The sequence below is a fragment of the Mytilus trossulus genome, chromosome 9, assembly GCF_036588685.1.
Source record: "Mytilus trossulus isolate FHL-02 chromosome 9, PNRI_Mtr1.1.1.hap1, whole genome shotgun sequence".
Classification (NCBI taxonomy): Eukaryota; Metazoa; Mollusca; class Bivalvia; order Mytilida; family Mytilidae; genus Mytilus; species Mytilus trossulus.
Window position 1 is genome coordinate 63,745,151 of NC_086381.1, and position 20,501 is coordinate 63,765,651.

At 31.6% G+C, this 20,501-nt stretch overlaps 1 protein-coding gene across 3 annotated transcripts in view; it reads left to right on the forward strand.

Annotated features, from left to right (window-relative positions):
- Nucleotides 1-20,125, forward strand: part of LOC134684121 (uncharacterized) — a 55,698-nt gene extending 35,573 nt beyond the window's left edge. For 2 of the 3 annotated variants that reach the window (XM_063543403.1, XM_063543401.1), the window contains exons 2-5: nt 13,572-13,666; nt 17,077-17,187; nt 18,225-18,369; nt 19,705-20,125. In XM_063543403.1, the coding sequence (XP_063399473.1) occupies nt 13,575-13,666; nt 17,077-17,187; nt 18,225-18,369; nt 19,705-19,743 (387 nt within the window). In that variant the 5' untranslated portion in view covers nt 13,572-13,574 and the 3' untranslated portion in view covers nt 19,744-20,125. Of the gene's footprint in view, nt 1-7,748; nt 7,845-13,571; nt 13,667-17,076; nt 17,188-18,224; nt 18,370-19,704 lie in introns of those variants that run through there. The other variant, XM_063543402.1, reaches the window with a different exon arrangement.
- Nucleotides 20,126-20,501: the final 376 nt, after the last annotated feature.

Genomic DNA, 20,501 nt, shown 5'->3' on the forward strand with positions numbered 1-20,501 from the left:
GTTTTATACTTCTATAAAATAAAATAAGCATTAGTGAAAAACTATATAAAATGTGACTTATATGTGAGAAGTTATATTATACACGCGCTTACAATCAGCATGAAATATTGTTTTTACAAAGTGGAGAGTAATAAAAGAAACAAAAAGGTACATCGCTCAAATATAAACCGTGTTAAAAATAAATTGATCTTGAAAGTTTATAGCCATAACTTATTATCTATAATAGCTACAATATCATAATTCAAAACGACATCTAAAAGTTTTGTGAGAAAAAAAATTGACAGTTCATTTTTTTGAAATGGCATTTTACAAATTAACAGCTTGATGATTGATGCGTTTGATTGGTTGATGGATACTCTATTTAATACGTCATTATGCTTATATCATTGAAAAATCTTTTCTTATATGTATACGGAATTGTTCCATGTCTAATAAATGTCAAACAGCTGATACTATTTCGTTGACGTGAAAAAAATCATCGAAAAATTCTGACAGCCACGTCTAGATTAAAAGCCTGAACTGAATGGTTCTAATGCACTGAGAGAAAAATGATAAACTCTTTGAACATAAGCCAATTAATCATTTGCTGTCCGTTTTTTTCTCTCTCGTTTTACCTATCGGAGAAGGAACAATTATATAATTTTAAGTCTTTTTGAAATATCTGGTCTAAATACATGTTTGCGTCTTGGCGATACACTACATCTGGTTCTCTCTCTCTCTCTCTCTCTCTCTCTCTCTCTCTCTCTCTCTCTCTCTCTCTCCGTGTCTTTGTCTCTGTCTGTGTGCCCGGCTCTTCTTGTCTCTATATATCTGTCTCATTGTCTTAACCTCACTCTGGTCTGTCTGTCAGTCTCTTAGGATCTGTCTGCATGTCTTATCCTATTCCTCTACGGAAACCCTGTTCTTTTAAGTAAGACATACAATATGTTTTAAAATACCATTGATACATTAAACGATAATAACGATTGCTTCCATTTCTATTGTCTAGATTTGGCCAACATGTTTATGTCTAGTATCGTGAATTCATTAACTTGATAATCGTACTTTTAAAAATATGCTCTCAGTATAAAACTATTTGTAAATTGTCGACGAAAAGCTGTCCCTTTCCAGAGACACACATGTCTCTGCATTTTCAATGTAGATTCGATTGTATGGTCCGTCAGAGATATAAATGTTTGAATGACAAAAGTCAATTCAAATTTATGCAAATTTGAAAACAATGACCTTGAACAAAATATTTAGATTCGCCCCTATTTAAATGCATATTTCTAATGTTTTCAGTACATTGTATTGCAGTTTAAAGTAGACAAAAAGAAAAATGTGATTTTTTTTTCATTCTCCTATCATCAACGATGCGCAAGTCGTTATTTCAATCTAAAAATAAACAGAAAGTGATTAGAGCTATTATGAAATATACGTTTTTGGAATCTTATTTTAAAGTAATAATTGTTCTGTATCCGTCTATTGCTATACATTAATATTACGTGAATTACAATTAATTATAATGCTTACTTTCATGTATTTGTCTTAGTTGATTTTTTCTGCCATTCTTTAATCTGACGCAAAGTTTATAACAAAATGTTGTCACATTGGAAAGTAAAAATAATGTACAATAAATTGCCGTAATTAAATAAATGAAGATCTATACATTCATTGTGTTTTTCTTTATGTTCAGTGGGAAATATTTCATGGATATCCACTGCAAAACACAATATTGAAACTTGTGTATCCGTTGTTATGTGGGAAATATTTATAAGTATGTACTATCAACGCAGAAAGAGACCTCCTTTTCAAATATGAAGATGTCAGCATTCTTACTAACACTTAAATTGAGGGCATATACACAATTATGAAAATCCAATTTTAGTGGAAAGACACGTTTTTTTTTAGATTTGAGATAAAGGTGGTGAACAAAATGGGTGTCTTGGTTTTCAAAGGGAGGGTTTTAGAAATATCAACCACATCTGAATTATCAAGTTTAAGTGGTGCATAACACTACAGGGAGATAACTCTGTAAAAATCCACTGAAAATATTTCCAAAGCTTAAATTTACGTAAATATACGCCTTTTTGATATAAACATTAATTTAACAAAACATTGTCGATGTCTTTTTAAAGTACATGTAAATAGACTATGATAGTGTATGTTGATGTGCTCGAGTTCTGATATGACTTATATATTATAGTTATTCAATATTTCCATAAATTAAATGATCTTTAACTGGGTGATCAGTAAAACTTATCGCATCGGAGTTATTCTTATTATTTCGACAATCCGACTTTATTTTTTTCAGCGTTCATTGTTTTTATTGCGGAGGGATTTATGTTCAGACACAACAACTTTTAAGTCTAATTATACACAGTTGTGTAACAAGACACACGTTATGGTGGTCCTTTGAGGGAGGATTGATTTTTATGATCTAATTAGTTACCTTTAATAAGAGGTTATTAACATTGTAAATCTTAGTCCCAAGACAATCACTTCAGCCATTTCAAAGATCACGAGTTATTTTTGAGATGATGCACGTGCACTTCATCATTTTCTAGTACTTCAAAGTACCACCTATTCCCTCTCGAGCTAATATGACGTCATAATCACTTGGTAGAGTGACTTCAGAATCAGTAGTTTATCTTACAATGTTATATAACATCAAAAACTTAACAATGCTCTTACACTTGACCGTATGCACATAAGATTAACATGTACTTTGATAGGTAAACAATTACTTAAATCGCAATTGGTGTATACATTCCAAAGTGTAGATTATTTTTAGTAGTGATAATGTATGCTAAAGAGATGCGATATCAATACACCGCGTGTGAAAATACCACCTAAGTTTTAATTATGATACCAGATCTGTATGAATCACTAGATAAAAGACACACGACGAAAAGACAGACAACGGACAATAAAACACTAAGCATAGAAAGCCAAGAAATAAGATTCCCTCCGTTCCCTGCATAAGAAAACAAACCAGGATGGTCTGCCCGACTAGTGACTATTTATCATGCATGATTCTATTTAAGTATAATTGACTTTTGATAGTATAGATCTCCTGTCATTCACACGGAACACTGACAAACGAATATCTTATTTCCCGCTCGTTTACAATACTGACAGCTATTGGATTTTAAGAATTGTTTGAAAGTTGTTAACTTTAGGGTGATAATGTCATTTAGTTGTTGTTTTAGTTTTTTTAACTGTAGAAAGTTGCTTAGTTTAGTGTAGCTTGAAGGCGTATGGTTGCCTTTAATTGCTTACATCGGCTTTATTGGGATTTTGGTGATTAGTTGTCTTATCAAATGAAATAGCAGAAAAGAATTGTAGAAAAAACCTGAATATCTATTCTTATCTTATGTTCATCCCAGAGAACAATATTGATGGCTCTTTGAACTAATATTTGTACTAAAAAAGGAAATTTCCTAAGTCTATAAAATATACTGCACCAAAAGATCCAACAAAATTAAATTCAAAACAATTATATAATTTAGTCTTTTAGAAATAATTATAACAAGGAGCAGTTACTATGTCTCTGTTTTAGTTCAATAATTGAAAATCCCCTTTGAAGAAAAAATAATTGTTTAAATATTTGTGAATGTCACACCAAATGACATTATATATACCAATTGGTTTCTCACATTTCATTTTACATGGTACTTTAACGGTTACATCTCTGTTTTGCATACAAAAAACGTCTGCCTTTAACTTTTTCTTACCGTAAAATTGCTATCTTAAATCAATATTAGCTTCAGGTTCAAAGAGACAGTTATAAAAATTTATCTACAATTATCGGAAACAATGTAATAAGCCAATTTGTAGCAATACTACTATTCAATTTAATCATGATTGTTAAAGAGCAAAGATTTTAACTGGTTTCTTAAGAAACCAGCAGAAAACGCAGAAACGCAACAAATCATGGCACCGGAAGTTGTTAATAACTTTTCAGTTTTGAATTATGTCAGATTCAGTGTTGTTAGAAAGACTGTATCTATCTGGTCACCAAATTATAGTTAAAATGAAATGTGGAAGATCATATATGTGTAATTCTCCAAATTCAACGCTGTTTAATTAGGTTTTAGTTTCCTGATTGAAAGAACCTTCAATGTCAGCCTGGAGAGCTTGGTACATGTAATCCAAAATGAATGCTTACATACATAATGTGCAGAAACAGAGTTTTTAAAGTAAACCACTAAACCATAAACCACGATACAGCTCATGTGCAAGGAGAAATAATTATATAATAGTTCTTGAAAAACTGGTCATTATCGCGATATATATCATTAACAGAAAAACCATGCCTCAGCGGTCATTATCAGACGGAAACCACGCCCCACCGGTCATTATCATGTAAAAATTTGTTAACGACCAGTTTTCTGGTCCGTTTTGTTCTGTTAATGACCGATGGAATCTATTACTGCAGAATAATGAATGTCATGTGACCCCCTTTTATCCAATAACAGAATCTTATTCTCAACCGATATGAAATAACATAAAATGTATGCTAGCAATATGTGACACTTCACCTTATGTCATGTATAGTGGTATGCAATACTGATGTTATCTTTAACAGTGATGTCTGTGTTCTGAACTCATTATTTTAGTGCCGTCTTCTCTGTTTACTTTTCTCTCCATGTACTGTTGTCCGTTTGGGCTTGCTTTCGGTATTGATATAATTCTTTGGTATGGCGTTGTTACTGCCTTTTTAGTACGATAATGTCTTTGATACCGATATTATTGAGGTATGTACCTTTTTTTTAAAACTAATTTATGTTATATAGTGTGTTTTTCAGGTTGAAATGTTTCACTTCTGTTTCGGGTTAGGATGAAGGTTGGCCCCTGTTAAAACGTTTATAAAACCCGCAGCATTGGTTTGCATCTGTCCTACTCCATGATGTTGTTGTTCTGTATATTGAAGAAGTTCTTAGGTGTTTCTCTCTTCTTTTTATGTCCCATTTATGGACCTTATGTTTTCTGATCTGTGGCTCCGTTCGTTCTTCCTTTCGTTCGTTCGTCGTACCGTTCGTTCATCCGTCCGTCTGTCCCGCTTCAGGTTAAAATTTTTGGTCGAGGTCGTTTTTATGAATAAGAAGTCCAATCAATTTGAAACTTAGTACACATGTTCCTTATGATATGATTTTTCTAATTTTAATGCCAAACTAGAGATTATCCCCCATTTTTACGATCCATTGAACATAAAAAATTATGGTGCGGATGGGGCATCCGTTTACTAGGGACACATTTTTGTTTTTATTTACACTAGACCGTTTTATTATTGTTTGAATTGTTTTGCACTAGACATTTTGGGACCTCTATAGCATGCTGTTCGGTGTTAGCCAAAACTCCGTGTTGCAGGCCTGACGTTCACCTATAATTGTTTACTTTTAACACATAGTGACTTGAATACATCTTCTTATTTCTACTAGCATACATAAGAATGAATCTAATTAAAGGTGATAGTTAAAAATATTGTTTTGTTTATTTTCATTAAAACGATATGTTTTGATGCAAACCAATGGTGGTCTATACGCAATTGTATTGTCTATTTTTAAATGTCGATTATATTATTTTAATAATGTATTTGCCACTGGACGTATAGCAATCAACAATCAATTTATGTAACTAATTCAGGAGTCCTCGATTAGAAAAACAAATCATGAACAAACAAAAAATTATTAGATCTTAATTTTCAAAGTGTTAAGACGATTTGTTCCCTGCATGTATCGAGCATTGTGTTACGATACATCTATCATGATATTAAAGTGTGAATTAGTTATAAAATTTCCGAAAAAAAATCCATCATATGTGTGAAAACATGCAGTAATATTGTATTACAAGGCATTTAATGTCTATTTTTCTTCATAAATGTCATAATTTCATCAAGTACACAAGCCTTTCCTTAATGCATCAGTCGCGATTTGTCGTCGTACGACTAGTCAATGGCGATCATAAAAAAAAACAACGAGGTTGAAGAAAATTTAAAAACAATTTTTTCTCACGAACAGTTATGTCAAATATGGCTAAGACGATCGAAATATTTGTGTAACAAAATCTTTGTTTTTGGATGATTTGAACGTTTTCAGTAAAAACAAATTGAATCAAAAACCAAATTCGGATGAAATTCAATAGAAAAGGTAAGATGTATTTTAAACAAGATACTTTTTCTTGACAACTGTTTGTCTCATCAAGTTTTTAGATGAGCTATACTAGCATATTGAACTTCTATATTCTTTTCTTATTCAAATAGCTATTAGTTCAATCAAGTCAATGAAACAAAAAGGGGACACTTTACATATATACATGTTTCAAGACCATATGATAAATGATAGCTAAAAATGTTTTCATTTATAATTTGCTGAATAATAGTTGAGATGGTGAATCTTTAAAAACTTGAGAATGGATATAGGGAAACTATCAAAGAGACAACCCGACCAAGGAGCAGATAACAGCCGATGGCTTCCAATTTGTCTTCAACGCAGTGAGAAAATCCCGACCCTGAGATTGGCATCAGCTGGCCCCTAAATAAAATTGTGTACTAGTTCAGTGAACATGGACGTCTGTATATATGACAATTCTCTAGAAAAGTAAAGGAATAGTAACAATTAAGAAATAAATCAGAAAATATAGATATACGACAAACTATTGCGAAGTACAGATTTTAAGTGAAGAAATAATTCTTTTTACCAAAGACAAAATAAGATTTTTCTTTGACCATAAGGAAACAGAAAATCATTAATGCACTAGTAACTAGACCATTCTGTCATGGACTGAAAAATGTTTACGATGTATAATTCATTTTCGTTACAAAAATCAACTTTAAGAAGTCTGAAACTTGAAAATGCCACTGTTGTCGCCTATGGGACACACATATTATTTTGCATTCCTATGCCGTCTCATGAATGCACTGTTACATATTTTAATCTGCTTCGTTTATTGAACCCATAGTACTAAATAATTGTTTCTTCCTGTTTTGTCGACTTATCCGTGTATATTTATATATATACACTTTTTTTTTTAAATTTCCTCACGATCGTTTTACTTTAATATAGGATTTGTCAACGTTTATATCTTATAACATATATTTCAATGCTTCAACTGTCAAAAAGTAGATTGATTTTAATGAAAATAATTCATTGAGGAATGTCGTACAGCACTCCTGTATCATGTTTATCAATAGAATCATTAGTTTCAATGTATTTCCACTATTTTCACACTGTTTTCCTACATCGAAATCCATAATGTAGTATTGGGAAAACACGGTGTTCTCGAGTGCCAATCTACAAGTTTTCGCTTTCTTTTAACTATGGAATATTTGTCTTAGATGGTTTTAGTGTCAATCAAATTTTACATAGAATTTCAATATCAAATCAATTTAGAATTTTTAATCCTAGTTGAAAAAGTACTTGGTTTGACAGTGACACACAGACAGATTATTATTTTTTTATCATTAATCTGTATCTTCAGAAAGCTTAATCTAAGATGATGGGTCGTACCAAAACTTTTGAAATATTCCCTTGTTAGTAATTAGAATAAATTACCAAGAACTACTCTTTAATTTGTAGAACTATATCTGCATAAATCGTCAAATGTATAGAATTTTGTAATATCGATAAAATTTCACTTCACGAATGTGAGAAGCAACAAATTGTCTTGACACGACTAAAGATCTGAAGTGCATGCCCAGTACGCCCATTTATTGTAAGGGGAATTCGGTGGGAGTTTAATCGTATTTAATGTATAAATTCACGCTTATTCTGTTCTAAATGAAACGTTTTGAATTTTCTTTATGATGGACAAAAGTACTAGATAATTGGGAAGGATAGTGCTACATTTAACATTCGTGACTGGTAATTATATTTCTATCTTCGTTTCTTCGTATTATTCGTAATGTTGGGTACAACCCAACCAAACGGGGGAACTATTCCCAAATTGAGTTACTACCCATAATTTTAGTGACTATTTGATCCACAATTTTCTACATTTGAAAATACTTTAATAAATACCAAGTCAGGAATATGACAGTTGTTGTCCATTCGTTTGATGTATTTTGTCATTTGAATTTGCCATTTGATAAGGGACTTTCCGTTTTGAATTTTCCTCGGAGTTCAGTATTTTTGTGATTTTACTTTTTGATAGGGCAGAAATAAAAGTTTTCTTTACTGAGTGTTTTCACTTAAATTGGTTTGTATTCATAATAAAAAATTGGCACAAATTTATAGAAAATGGGTTCAATTCTTCCAAAGAACCATCTTTTTTATTTTAAGTTTTCCAAAAGATAAAAAACCCCACTAACCTGCTATATTGAGTAGTTATTAGCCTATGAAAACTTCGAAAAAATCGCTATTTTCAAGGTTTCTTAATTTTGAAGAAAAAAAACTCGAAATAAAAGAAGAATGGTTCTTTTGAAAAGTTGGTTGCATTTGCTATAAGTTTGTTCCAATTTTAGTAAAAATACCTAGTCATTCAAAACTACTCAAATGAGGGATTGTTACTCATTTGTGGAAACGTTCTGTATTTGTTGGGTTGTCTCAAATTTTTTTGTTAAGAGACCAGCTGACGCACGCCTCCGGTTTGCTGTAGTTACTCGCTGCATATGGTATATTTATGCATTGTTTTACGAGGTCTTATGTTTCTTTAGTTGTATGAAGGAATATCACGAGCCCTAATGTTTATATATATATTCTATCATATGAGAGAAACTTAATGGTACACGCATACTTCTATCGAACAAAACGCAATTTCTTGTAAATAGTATTTTTTCAGAAATTAATATTTGAAAAAGAAACGTGTACAATTCAACAACATTTTTAAAATAAATCATTCTATGAAATACTAGTAAAACTGTGGTTGTTATTAATATGAATACGAATTTAATTATTTTACATTGTTTAACACGAAAAATATTTCAAATCGTATCAATGAAAAGGTGTTGTACAAATCGAGCACTGCTCCACAGCTAGAGTTTATTTTATGATACATAAATACCCAGCATGCATTGTAAATGCTTCTTAATTGCGTTTAATTTAGTAACTTTTTATGAACTTTCCCATTAATGCGTTCGTTTTTGTTTTTGTTTTACTTTTTTTTTTTGCATCAACATATATATATATATGTAGGGTTTACTTTTCTACATTGGCTAGAGGTATAGGGGGAGGGTTGAGATCTCATTAACATGTTTACCCCCCCCCCCCCCCCCGCATTTTTGCGCCTGTCCCAAGTCACGAGCCTCTGGTCTTTGTTAGTCTTGTATTATTTTAATATTAGTTTCTTGTGTACAATTTGGAAAATAGTATGGCGTTCATTATCACTGAACAAGTGTATATTTGTTTAGGGGCCAGCTGAAGGACGCCTCCGGTGCGGGAATTTCTCGTTACATTGAAGACCTGTTGGTGACCTTCTGCTGTTGTTTTTTCTATGGTCGGGTTGTTGTCTCTTTGATACCTCCCAATTTCCATTCTCAATTTTATTTGGTTTATATTAAGTATTACACCCATGGTTGTTTTAGTAAAATCAGCATAGGTTGATGAGCGTATTTTTTCATTACACTGATGAAGGATATCTGTTATATATATAGATACTTGAATTTATTTCCTTTTTTTTATTTTGGTGTTGTTTCTAAAACTTTTTCTGCGTATATTTGATTTATTTATAGGGAACAGTATCGTTTTCTTGACAATCCAACGCCCCATCCGAAGATATTAGATTTTTCAATAAACACATATAATTGAAAAACATATCATGTACATGTACAGTATATACATTCATAACTTAAGACTTATACATTAATTTCTAGTATATATTGGTCCCCGGTTTGAAAAAGGGGTTATATCTTTTTCACGTAGACTACACCATTGTAGATTTCGAAAACAAGAGCAGCCTAATGCCACCACAAGACAGCACTCGCACATGAAAAGTTGAAAGGGATTAAAATAAGATACAATAACTTGTTTTCTAATCTACTTTAAATAAAGGAGTAGGTCCGGTAAGACCCCTTTTTGGCCCCAAAATATAGCAGTTTTACAAAATTGGTCAAATGTAAACTTTTAGTTATTTATTGAACAGTAGATTGCTTCTGCTACATAAATATGGGCTTTTTTTTTACTATACAATGAACATATATTGGGTACTGGCACCTTAAAGTCATGCTAAATTACTGAATTCTTCACAATTCTAGCATTTTAGTTAAATTTTAGACGGTTTTCGGGTGAAACGAAAGTGGCCGCATTCGTGTTCATCCTTAATATTGAAATTGAAGTTGTATTTTATGATAATACATAACATATATAAAGGTTGAGGATAAACACGGATGCGGCCACTTTCATTTTTGACAAAAAACATCCGAAAAGTGACATTGTTTGGCACATTTGGTTGATTTTTCATAATTGAGCTTGAATCGGATCGTTTTTAATGACTAAATCAGTTAAAAGCTTTCACATAAAGTAATTGATTTAAATGAAATAGATACTTAAGTGTTTTAAAAGTGGTCAAAATCTTTTGTTAGATGAACCTGAAATTTGGGGCCAAAATCGGTCCTTACCGGACCTACTCCTTTGTTTAAACCAAAATAGATGAATTTTAATGGAGATTGGAGAAACCAATATCCAATCTGAAGATACCTGATAAATTAAATGTCTAGTTCACAAATCCAAATTTTACGCATCTTATAAATAAGGACAGATGAATGTTGGATTTTTAAAGTACCACCACGGATAAAACTTTACTTCTATTTTAGCGTTGAATCTTCAGGTTTAAGGTGGTACATGTACCAATCACTTTGACTTAACATTTTTGGCTTGTTTAATTTTCATATAATTTTGACAAAACATTTACATTGACACTTTGACCAACATATTAAAATTTCAAAAACCTTAACCACGCACTTCATCGAAAAAATCTTTGAATAGATGAGCAGCTTGACAAACACTAATTTTGATCATTAAGAAGCTTAATATTAAATGTTCCTTCAATTCATGTATAAAACATAAAAAAGAAAACATAAAAAAAAAAATATAGTTAATCTAAGACATACATGTACAGAATATTCGACGACTTATTGAAAGTACAAGGGATGAACAGATAGTCTGTACCGGGGATCCTTTATTACAGTATTCTTTGTTATTTTAATTTGTTTGTCGCTTTTCCATATTCTTCTTATTTTTCTCTTTTCTTTATACTTTGTTGCCTATTTTCTCCTTTTTTTGTCCTATATTTTGCACCTCTAAACATTCTTTGATATGTAAACCCTTCCAGACTCCCGTGTATACGTATGTGTAGGCTAAGACACTTGTTGGAACGACTGTAAAACGAAAGGGAAAACGCCTCAATAAGATAGAATAAAAAATGAGTTGCTTTAATCGTATAACTAGATACTTAAAGTAAGGCGTACATAAAGATCATATGCCGTCTTAAATATAAAATCAAGTTTTTTTTTTCACAAAGCGTAATGTCACTGCATTTATCTACAAATACAGATGCATTACCGAGATTAACTGAAAAAAATATGGTTGAGTGAATATTATCACACAGAGATGGATGAACATAAAAAAGACATGAAAATAATACAGTCGGAAGAAAAATGATTCCGGAAATTTACTTAATATAACACTATGGTTGTCATTCAAATGGTTATATTAATATTGTAACTCTTTCATCATTACACGTCACTTTATCGAATATTACAGTCAAGAAATGCACGGGAGATTTCCTTCTGTACAGACATTTATATCTTCGTTAAGCGTGAGAGGTTTATTGTTTTCAAGGAGAAAACGAATTCATGCACAAACGTATTTGATACATCGCTAAAAAGTAGAATATCATCGAGAAATCAAAAAAAAAAGAGAAGAAGGAAATCTTTGAAAGAAAAAATGGCAGTTACACACTTCCGGTTTATTTTCCATTGCAATAAACTAGTTCATTCAACTTTTACGATTATTGTTTTGAAGGATAAAACTACTTCATGCACAAACGTATTTGATATAGCGTTAATAAGTAGAATATCGTATCAAAAAATGCAAAAAGAAATCCGCAATCTTTGAAATTACAGCTGAAAGTCACACACTTCCGGTCTATTTTCCATTGCAATAAAATAGTATCAGCAACGCGTCAAGGAGCTCATTCAAATTTAAACAATTAAAGATGTAAACGTAATAAAATGATACTATCAATACGCATAAGTTGATTTGTGCAACTATATACCAAGAGGACAAATTTATCGAAACAAAATCAATTTAAACTGGCCGAGACCCTTTGCCAATCAATGAAGATGTTAGATATAATGTCGCCGGTTCAGAGAGTCTCTATGCATCTTAACAACCGCATTCTGATAAGTCAGTAGTGTATGAGGAATTTCTTTACAATTTGACCAAAATGTTTTTACAGAAAAATAATTAATTTGTATCTCGTATTTTTCGTTTTCTCTTTAGCTTTACTTGATGTCTAACTTGGTTTGCCACAACTTTACAAAAAAACTCACTTAACGTAAAATATTAACCACGTGTAACTAATTCTATTTAAAAATAATACATACAACAGAGAATATGCAGGCCGGAAATAGTAATTATTTTTTTGTAAATCAAATATCATTGCGATTCTTATCTTAAAAGAAAACATTAATCTTTCTCGATTTCTTATTGACAGTTTAAAAATGGTAAATTAATTGAGTTTCAAAAGATCGAGGCCGATTTACTATCGTTTTTCACCTACGCCTAAAATTGGATGCGATATCTGGTTCTTGATTTTGAAAAAAAGTAGTAATCCTTACGTTTACATGAAAATTACAATTTTTTCTGATACATTGTAGAAAGCTTGAAAGGCTTTTTACACACATCGATCAACCAATTTGAGATGTTTGCTACTAAAAAATACAGATAAGAATTATATCGTTTCGCGCCTTATTATTTTAAAATTAGCTATTAGAAACTTAACCAGGAATTAGTGGTCTCTAGATTTTATACATATAGCAATGAATCTTTTTACTTTCAAACATATGATTTTTTTTTTAAATATACGATTTTCAAAACTTTTTATATTAAATATAACCAATATATGAAAAAAAAAAATGGTTGGCGGACATTTTTTTTTACGACACAACATTAAACCAGAGGATTCCGAATGTCTAACACAAAGCGAAAAACAATATACTGCTGAACCTCTTATCTAGAAGGGGACAGTTCCGGGGGTTGGAACACCCCTTTTTGTGACGATAAATGCATTTGTATCAGGACATATGGTTTGATCCCCTCCGTTTATCATATTTTGTAACCCCAGTTTTGAAAATGGCTGGATTCGCCCCTGTAACATATGGTTTTATTTTCTTTCGTTCTTAATTTTTCTATTCTCCAAAATTCTCCTAGATTCTTACGTAGAAATTTTCAGTCCGAAAAATATAATAACTAAAAAGTATGAATCTTATTTTTATTTCTAAAATGTTGACATGACATTTGCAGTAGAGAATGCATTTTCCTTTTTATAGGGTTTACATTTTCCCATTCATATTTTGGATCTTCTATATATAGTATGCATTTTTTATTTTTAGTATGAATTTTCTATTTATAGTATGAATTTTCTATTTATAGAGTATGAATGCACCTATTGAAGGAATTTTCGTCACTGTGTCCGTATTATTATTGACAGGAATGGTCACATGTCGACCGAGACGACGATTTTGTGAGTAAGTATGAACTTAATACGATAAGTAAATTCTATTATTATTAAGACTTACTTGTCTTCATTTCGAACAGACATGTTCATTTTCGGCCGCGGCTAGAAAATTCCAACATAGCGTCAACTAGACTGGATCTTGTATTATATAGTATACATTTTTTTGCGCAAGAATGTGTATACAAAATTATGCAAATTGAGAAAACCTTCCGGAGCACCTGACAGCATCCCAGTTTTGGTTGGGTTCGTGTTGGCTTGCTTAGTCTTTAGTATTCTATGGTGTGTCTTGTGTACTACTATTTGTCTGTTTGTCTATGTTTTAGCCATGTCGTTGTCAGTTTATTTTTCGATGTAGGAGGTTGACTATCCTTGTTGTATCTTGAGTCTCTAGCTCTTTTATACTTGTATTTTATTCGATTTCGATAGTTCATGTTTCTGGCTGCTCTTATAATAAAATGAGTTGACTGATTAAATTCTAAAGAAGATATATCAGTACGTGTAGACAACATTTATTTAGTTTTGCTGTTACTTCTCACATGTCTAATACATACATAAGATCAAATGAACGAAAGACTCTCAAATCATCAGCTAATATTGTAGGTTTACCGTTTTCCTAAATGAATTAAATCTAGACTAAACAAAAGATATCTGCTGCTCAAGTAAGATTATACATTTTCATACATGGAACACATTATCACTTTTGTACAACTTTTGTTTGGATAATTAGCTAGGTAAATACTGACTACTCGAATGCTATAATTGAATAACCATTTCACAAATGATATCGGGTATGTTCCTTACGTCGTAACTACAGTCTCCTTCCCTTTCATGAATTTGACCTACCGAATTAGACTATTTACCGGATTTGTAATCACATAAGCAACACGACGGGTGCCGCATGTGGAGCAGGATCTGCTTACCCTTCCAGAGCACCTGAGATCACCCCTAGTTTTTGGTGGGGTTCGTGTTGTTTATTCTTTAGTTTTCTATTTTGTTTCATATGTACTATTGTTTTTCTGTTTTTCTGTTTGTCTTTTTCATTTTTAGCCATGGCGTTGTCAGTTTGTTTTAGATTTATGAGTTTGACTGTCCCTTTGGTATCTTTCGTCCCTCTTCTATAATTTATAAATATATTACTATTAAGAAAATCATCCAAAGAAAATATTAGAAAAAGTAACAAAATCTGCTATATTACAAAATGGTGGATCTTGTATCTGCAATCATTGTAATGTTTATTTCACTTTAGATAATAATGGTTAGTTAAAAGTTTTGAGCAGACGAGATCAAAAGTGCAACAGCTCCTTCAAAGAAAGTTTTTTGAATGTTTACTACAACGTTATATTTGTTTGTGTTTGTTTATAACCAGAAATCAGTTTCGTAAATTCAGGAGTCAAACTACGATAAATTTTATCATCGAAACAATTATATGTGAAACACCGCGTTTAAAAACCCCATTGAAAGTTCATTATCTGAACACTCGTGTGTGATTTTTGTGTCAATCGTTCTATTGTTAAAATTTACCAAGCATTTATAGTCGTTGTCTTCTTTGTCCCGGTAACGGTTAAATAAACTTAATGATAACCATTGAAAATAAACAGAAACTCTTTTCATTCCAAAAGGTTTAATCTTAAAGATCGATGCGGTTCTATTTCATGTAAATTTTGTTAAAATCAAGATTCAAAAAGGTGTATAAACTTTAATTAAAATATACAACCATTATTTTAGAAAGAAATTCGTCTGCAAAGACCCATTCCAGTTGGTGCAGCATGTTCATTGAGGTCAATAACTCATAAATTCGCAAACGACACACCAAACAACAATCAATAGATCAAGTCACTGTGTGCTTAAAACATAAAATCAACTGTGTATTTCATTGTCATATTTTAGTGAGCATTGAGCAATAGTTTGTCAGGCGTTACACGACAAATACAACACGAACTGCCAAAACAATGAAATTGATAGCACATCTGTTTGATTTTCAATCATTGAAAACTGGTCATAATAACGTGACCTTAAACATTTTTGATTTTATCATGCATACATTGACTGTTAGGATTCATATAATTTTTTCTATTAATTTTCCAATTAAGCAGAAAATCAATTACTCTGGTTATTTTAACAAATTGTTTAGACCATTTTATCCAGTATAGGTTACGACAAAATGCATATAATAACTATCAAAGTGTCAAAGTTTTGAATAAGTCGTAATTCTAGCTGGCATTAGAAATTGTACGCGTTGATATTGGTTAATCAAACAATTCTGGGAAGCAAAAATTATAAAGATAGTTGTTAAGTATATTAACAGTTAAGCTGTATCAGGGGACATTCGTCTTCTCCATGGATATCAATTTTATTCATTGATGATATTTGACGTAAAAATTGTAATGTAATATTTGTAATTTGTTTTGTAAATATCTGCAATTAATCGTCCCTGTGCAAAATCAATACAAAACCGGTTTAATGAAAATTACTCTTCATTAATCTCGTGGGTACGATGCGCTTTTCTGGATTTATGTTTAAAAAATACTCTCAAAATCAAAACAAGAGTTAAAGCAGGGAATTTTGTAAGACCTAAACAGTTGAAGACCTACATGACCAAAATGGTCAAACAAACAAAAAAACAGTAAACCATAAGCGCATACGTTTTTTTATAGCTCGGAGTAGAGGATGTTTGCAAAAAAAACTTGTGATGTTTCCGAAATTTCATTTTCCAATCAAAAAGACTTTCATGTCAAGATAAGATAGTTTTTTGATAGTTTTTTTTTCAAAAGGACACAGAAGATAAACAAAACGTGGGATACAATTTTTGGTAAATTAAAAAGAACAACCCAATCCGTCTCTACAATGACATTCAACAGAATACTATAGACACCTAAAGAACCGAAAAGTGCAAACAAAAATTGAACTGACACATGGACTGGCGAATTCGTCTATCGTTCGTATTTCCATTCTTAAAATTAAGAAATAAATCCAATTAGAAACGAAGTTTAGAATAAGGTGGAATCGGATATTTTATTTTTAAGATGACCAAGACGAAAACTATGCTCTGGAGACCAAACGCAGTTGATTTAAAGCTCGTAAACAGCTGCTGTAGGTCATGCACCGTATGACCTTTACAATCAGCAGAGTTCTTTTAGTCATTTACTTACACATGTATATTCTTTGCTTTCAGATTTTGGGTCATTTTGGGGATTTCGCATTCCCTGTGAATGGTAATCCATTCAGGCACTTCGTACAGATCATGTTTATAAAGTGTAATTTTCATTTCTATGTTTACTTACATATGTAAACAAATTACCAATAACCTCCAACGCCAAAGTTTATTTTAATTCTTGAAGGCTAATAACAGTGATCTAGTCCCTTGTGTAGGTATTTATTTGGTAACAATTGATATTTATCATATTATCTTGTATGTTTCAGAAATTTCCCGTTTGCACCACGTTGCCTAGGTGTCGCGGCAAAGAGAGATGTATCACACAGTTATCACATCGAGACAGATATTGATGACACATATGAAAAATTAAAGTCTTTGTGAGTTAAATTTAAATTTTTTTACTATTTATTTTTAAATTTGCATGTCCATGTGAGATGATGTGGATGGGTGGTTTACAGAATGGATAATAATCTATTAATACATACATGTATAAAGAATACAGACAAATGGACAAAAGAAAACCCAGAAAATTATAAGCAAAAAGTATTAAGAATTTCTCTTCTGTATTGAGTATTTGAGTAGAATAATTATGCAATTCATTCATTATTTTGAAAATTAAAATGGTGTTGATTCGATTTTGACGTTTTGATTTTTTTGTGACAAGATCTCGAACTATGATGTATACTTGATCAACACGCTGGTTTACCCAGACGCATTATTAGAACTCAACGTCTTTTGTTGGACAATTTGGTTGATTGTATAGGAAACAACTGAAGCATGACTGGAGCGGTCTCTCTCTTAAGCAGTCAGTGCCACCCCCATTTCCATTTGAACATTTCTGGATCCGCCACTCCATGTCTGCCATAATACCACTAAATATGATTTGAGCATAGAAACATGGTGACAATTCCACTTCTGGTCTAAATTTCTAGTCAGAATTTAACAAACATTCCTAAGTTCTTAGTTTCTGCTTCCGGTCTTTTCTAATAGAATTAATCAAACTTTCCCAGAATCTAAGACCTACATATTGACTTCCTGTTTCTATCCGAAATAGTTTAAGGCTTAAAAGTTTGCATCAGTTGTTCTATGACTTCTTAATTTCTCCCGCGAACAATGTTTATTTTGACTATATTACATGTATTACAAGCCGTGATGTTTAGTGGTTTTCGTGTATTTACATGTATGTGTTTCAAAAGTTTTCCCCGTTTCTCGTTTTTCGAATATATTAGAAAATTGGTTTTCCGTTTGAATGGTTTAATCTAATACTTGTATTTTTGGGGGCCCTTAATTGCTTTCTGATCGGTGTTGAAGACCGTACCTTAATCTATAATGGTTTACTTTTATAAATTGTGTCTTGAATGGAGAGTTGTCTCATTGACACTGGTACCACATCTTCTTTTTTTATAAAAAACAGACTAGATAAATACCACAAGGATGATACCACAGACTACTGGGACAACAAACCAGACGAAACAAATACAGAGCAATATGTTCCTGCCTACAAAGTACTCTCACATTTAATGCGACGACGACGAAACTTGGATCTGTCGGATACAACGGTAAAATAAAATACAAGCAGTTTAAAAACACCATTGAAAATTCGTCGATCGTCAGAAGATTAATGAGACGACGACAAAGATTGGATCTGTCGGATACAACGGTTTAATAAAATACAAGAAGTTTAAATACACCATTGAAAATGTGTCGTTCGTCTAAAGATTAATGAGACGACGACACACATTAGATCTGTTAGCTACAGAGTAGTTGCCAATAACAATAAATAAAATAAAAATATAGTCACCATTCTGTCACCACATCGACTTTATAGTTTAGAGATTAATATTGATTTCATTCAAATATCTTCAAAAATATACTTATTAAAAGAGGGACGAAAGACACCAAAGGGACAGTCAAATACGTTCTATGTATTTACGCGTTTCAGATATTAGAACATCTACTCACTGTGTTGATATTTGAACTTATTAAAAAAAATAGAACAAGTAACAAAAAAACAATCAATAAAATATGACACATTAAAAGAAAACACAACACGGAACCACCTCATCACACTTAACTTATGCACAGCTTCGTATTTTTTTCCAGGGAGGTCGCTATCCATGTTAATTATTTTTAAAATAAATTATGACGGGATTGCTTAGCGCTCACATTCAATCCGTTGAAATGCAAGAGATTGATAAATACCTATCATAGTGTCTACTTATCTTGAAATATACAGCAATTATCTACTAAAGATAAGATATCCTCCTGGTTAATTTTGAATTTGTCAATTTCAGCAACATTTGTTTAAACCTCAGTTAGAGTATATAACATTTAATATTTATTGGTCTCCGTTCCTGCTATATTACAAAAACTTGTTTTTTTATTTGAGAATTGAATTGCTACTTTTTGTATTTTACTTGGGTACATTTAGTACATTACTTTAACCTAAAGCATATTTTTGTTATACAGAAAATGTGCTTACGGTCAGCTCTATAACTACCATACAAAGCGGGAAAAGCGCGTTCAATTCTAATTCCAACATTCCGATGTTTAAAAAAATCGTGGAAAGAATTTGACGTTATGTTTGTCTCATTTTATAGGGGTAACTTTTAATCACCACGTACACGGTACATGTATCTTTTAATTTAAAATGATGAAATATCCATATTTAATCCACATATCATATTACTTTGATTTATCTGAGCACCAACAACAATAAAAAGAATAACAACATGGAAAAACTGTTTAACAAACTAAAAAAAAACAATCAAAGACAAAACTAAAGAAAAGAAAAGATAACCAGAATCAAAAAGAAATAGGTCGTAGATATATTTGTCTTTTCCTTTTTGAATGAATCATTATTTTCAAACATTTTATGCAATACTCTTTTACAGGTGATAGACCCGGATATATGGGTAGATTACGACGAATGAGGAGCAGACCGTGTATCAAGCAGAGTTACTTCCCATCTCTGTTTTTGTTTTATTTCTAAAGTGTGGATTATACCTCATATAAGTCATCTAAACAATAGATTCATTTATTTATTTTTAATTTGTTTAAAAAGTCTTTGTAAAACGTGTTTCAGAGTGTCACGTGTTTAAGACCTCGATTAATTACACATCATATGACACACCACTTACAGGAGAACGTTCTGATGGGGTGTGTTGCTGTAGTGCACAACTTGTTTCAAGCCTCTGTTTCGTTTAGTTTTTATTTTGTTACAGTATAGATCTGAGAGAGTATTAATGTGATATCAATTTGTGTTTTAACATAAAATAGGATTAAATCATTTAATGAATCAATACTATCATTTTTTTGTGGTATCTTCAAGATGTAATAAATTTTAAATTTCGAAAGTTTTGCGTATTTTATTCATGTCATTGTTTTAGTACCACCAGAGACATATAATCTCTAATAAAACACTGAATAAAACTAATATCAGGACTTTCTGCAATCACACAATACTGCATATATAAATATGAAAAGCAATAGAGATCAATTCACCGCGTTATAATCTAACTCATTCTGGGTAATACTGAAAACAGAAAGCACAAACACGTTGTGATTGGCTTACAACGTTCTAAACGGTGGAACTTCATCCCCTTTCATTTGAAAATACGGAGAAGGAATTTGCCAATGATTCCTCAGATTCAGACAAAGAATAGTAGAAGGGTGAAAGATATCAGAGGGA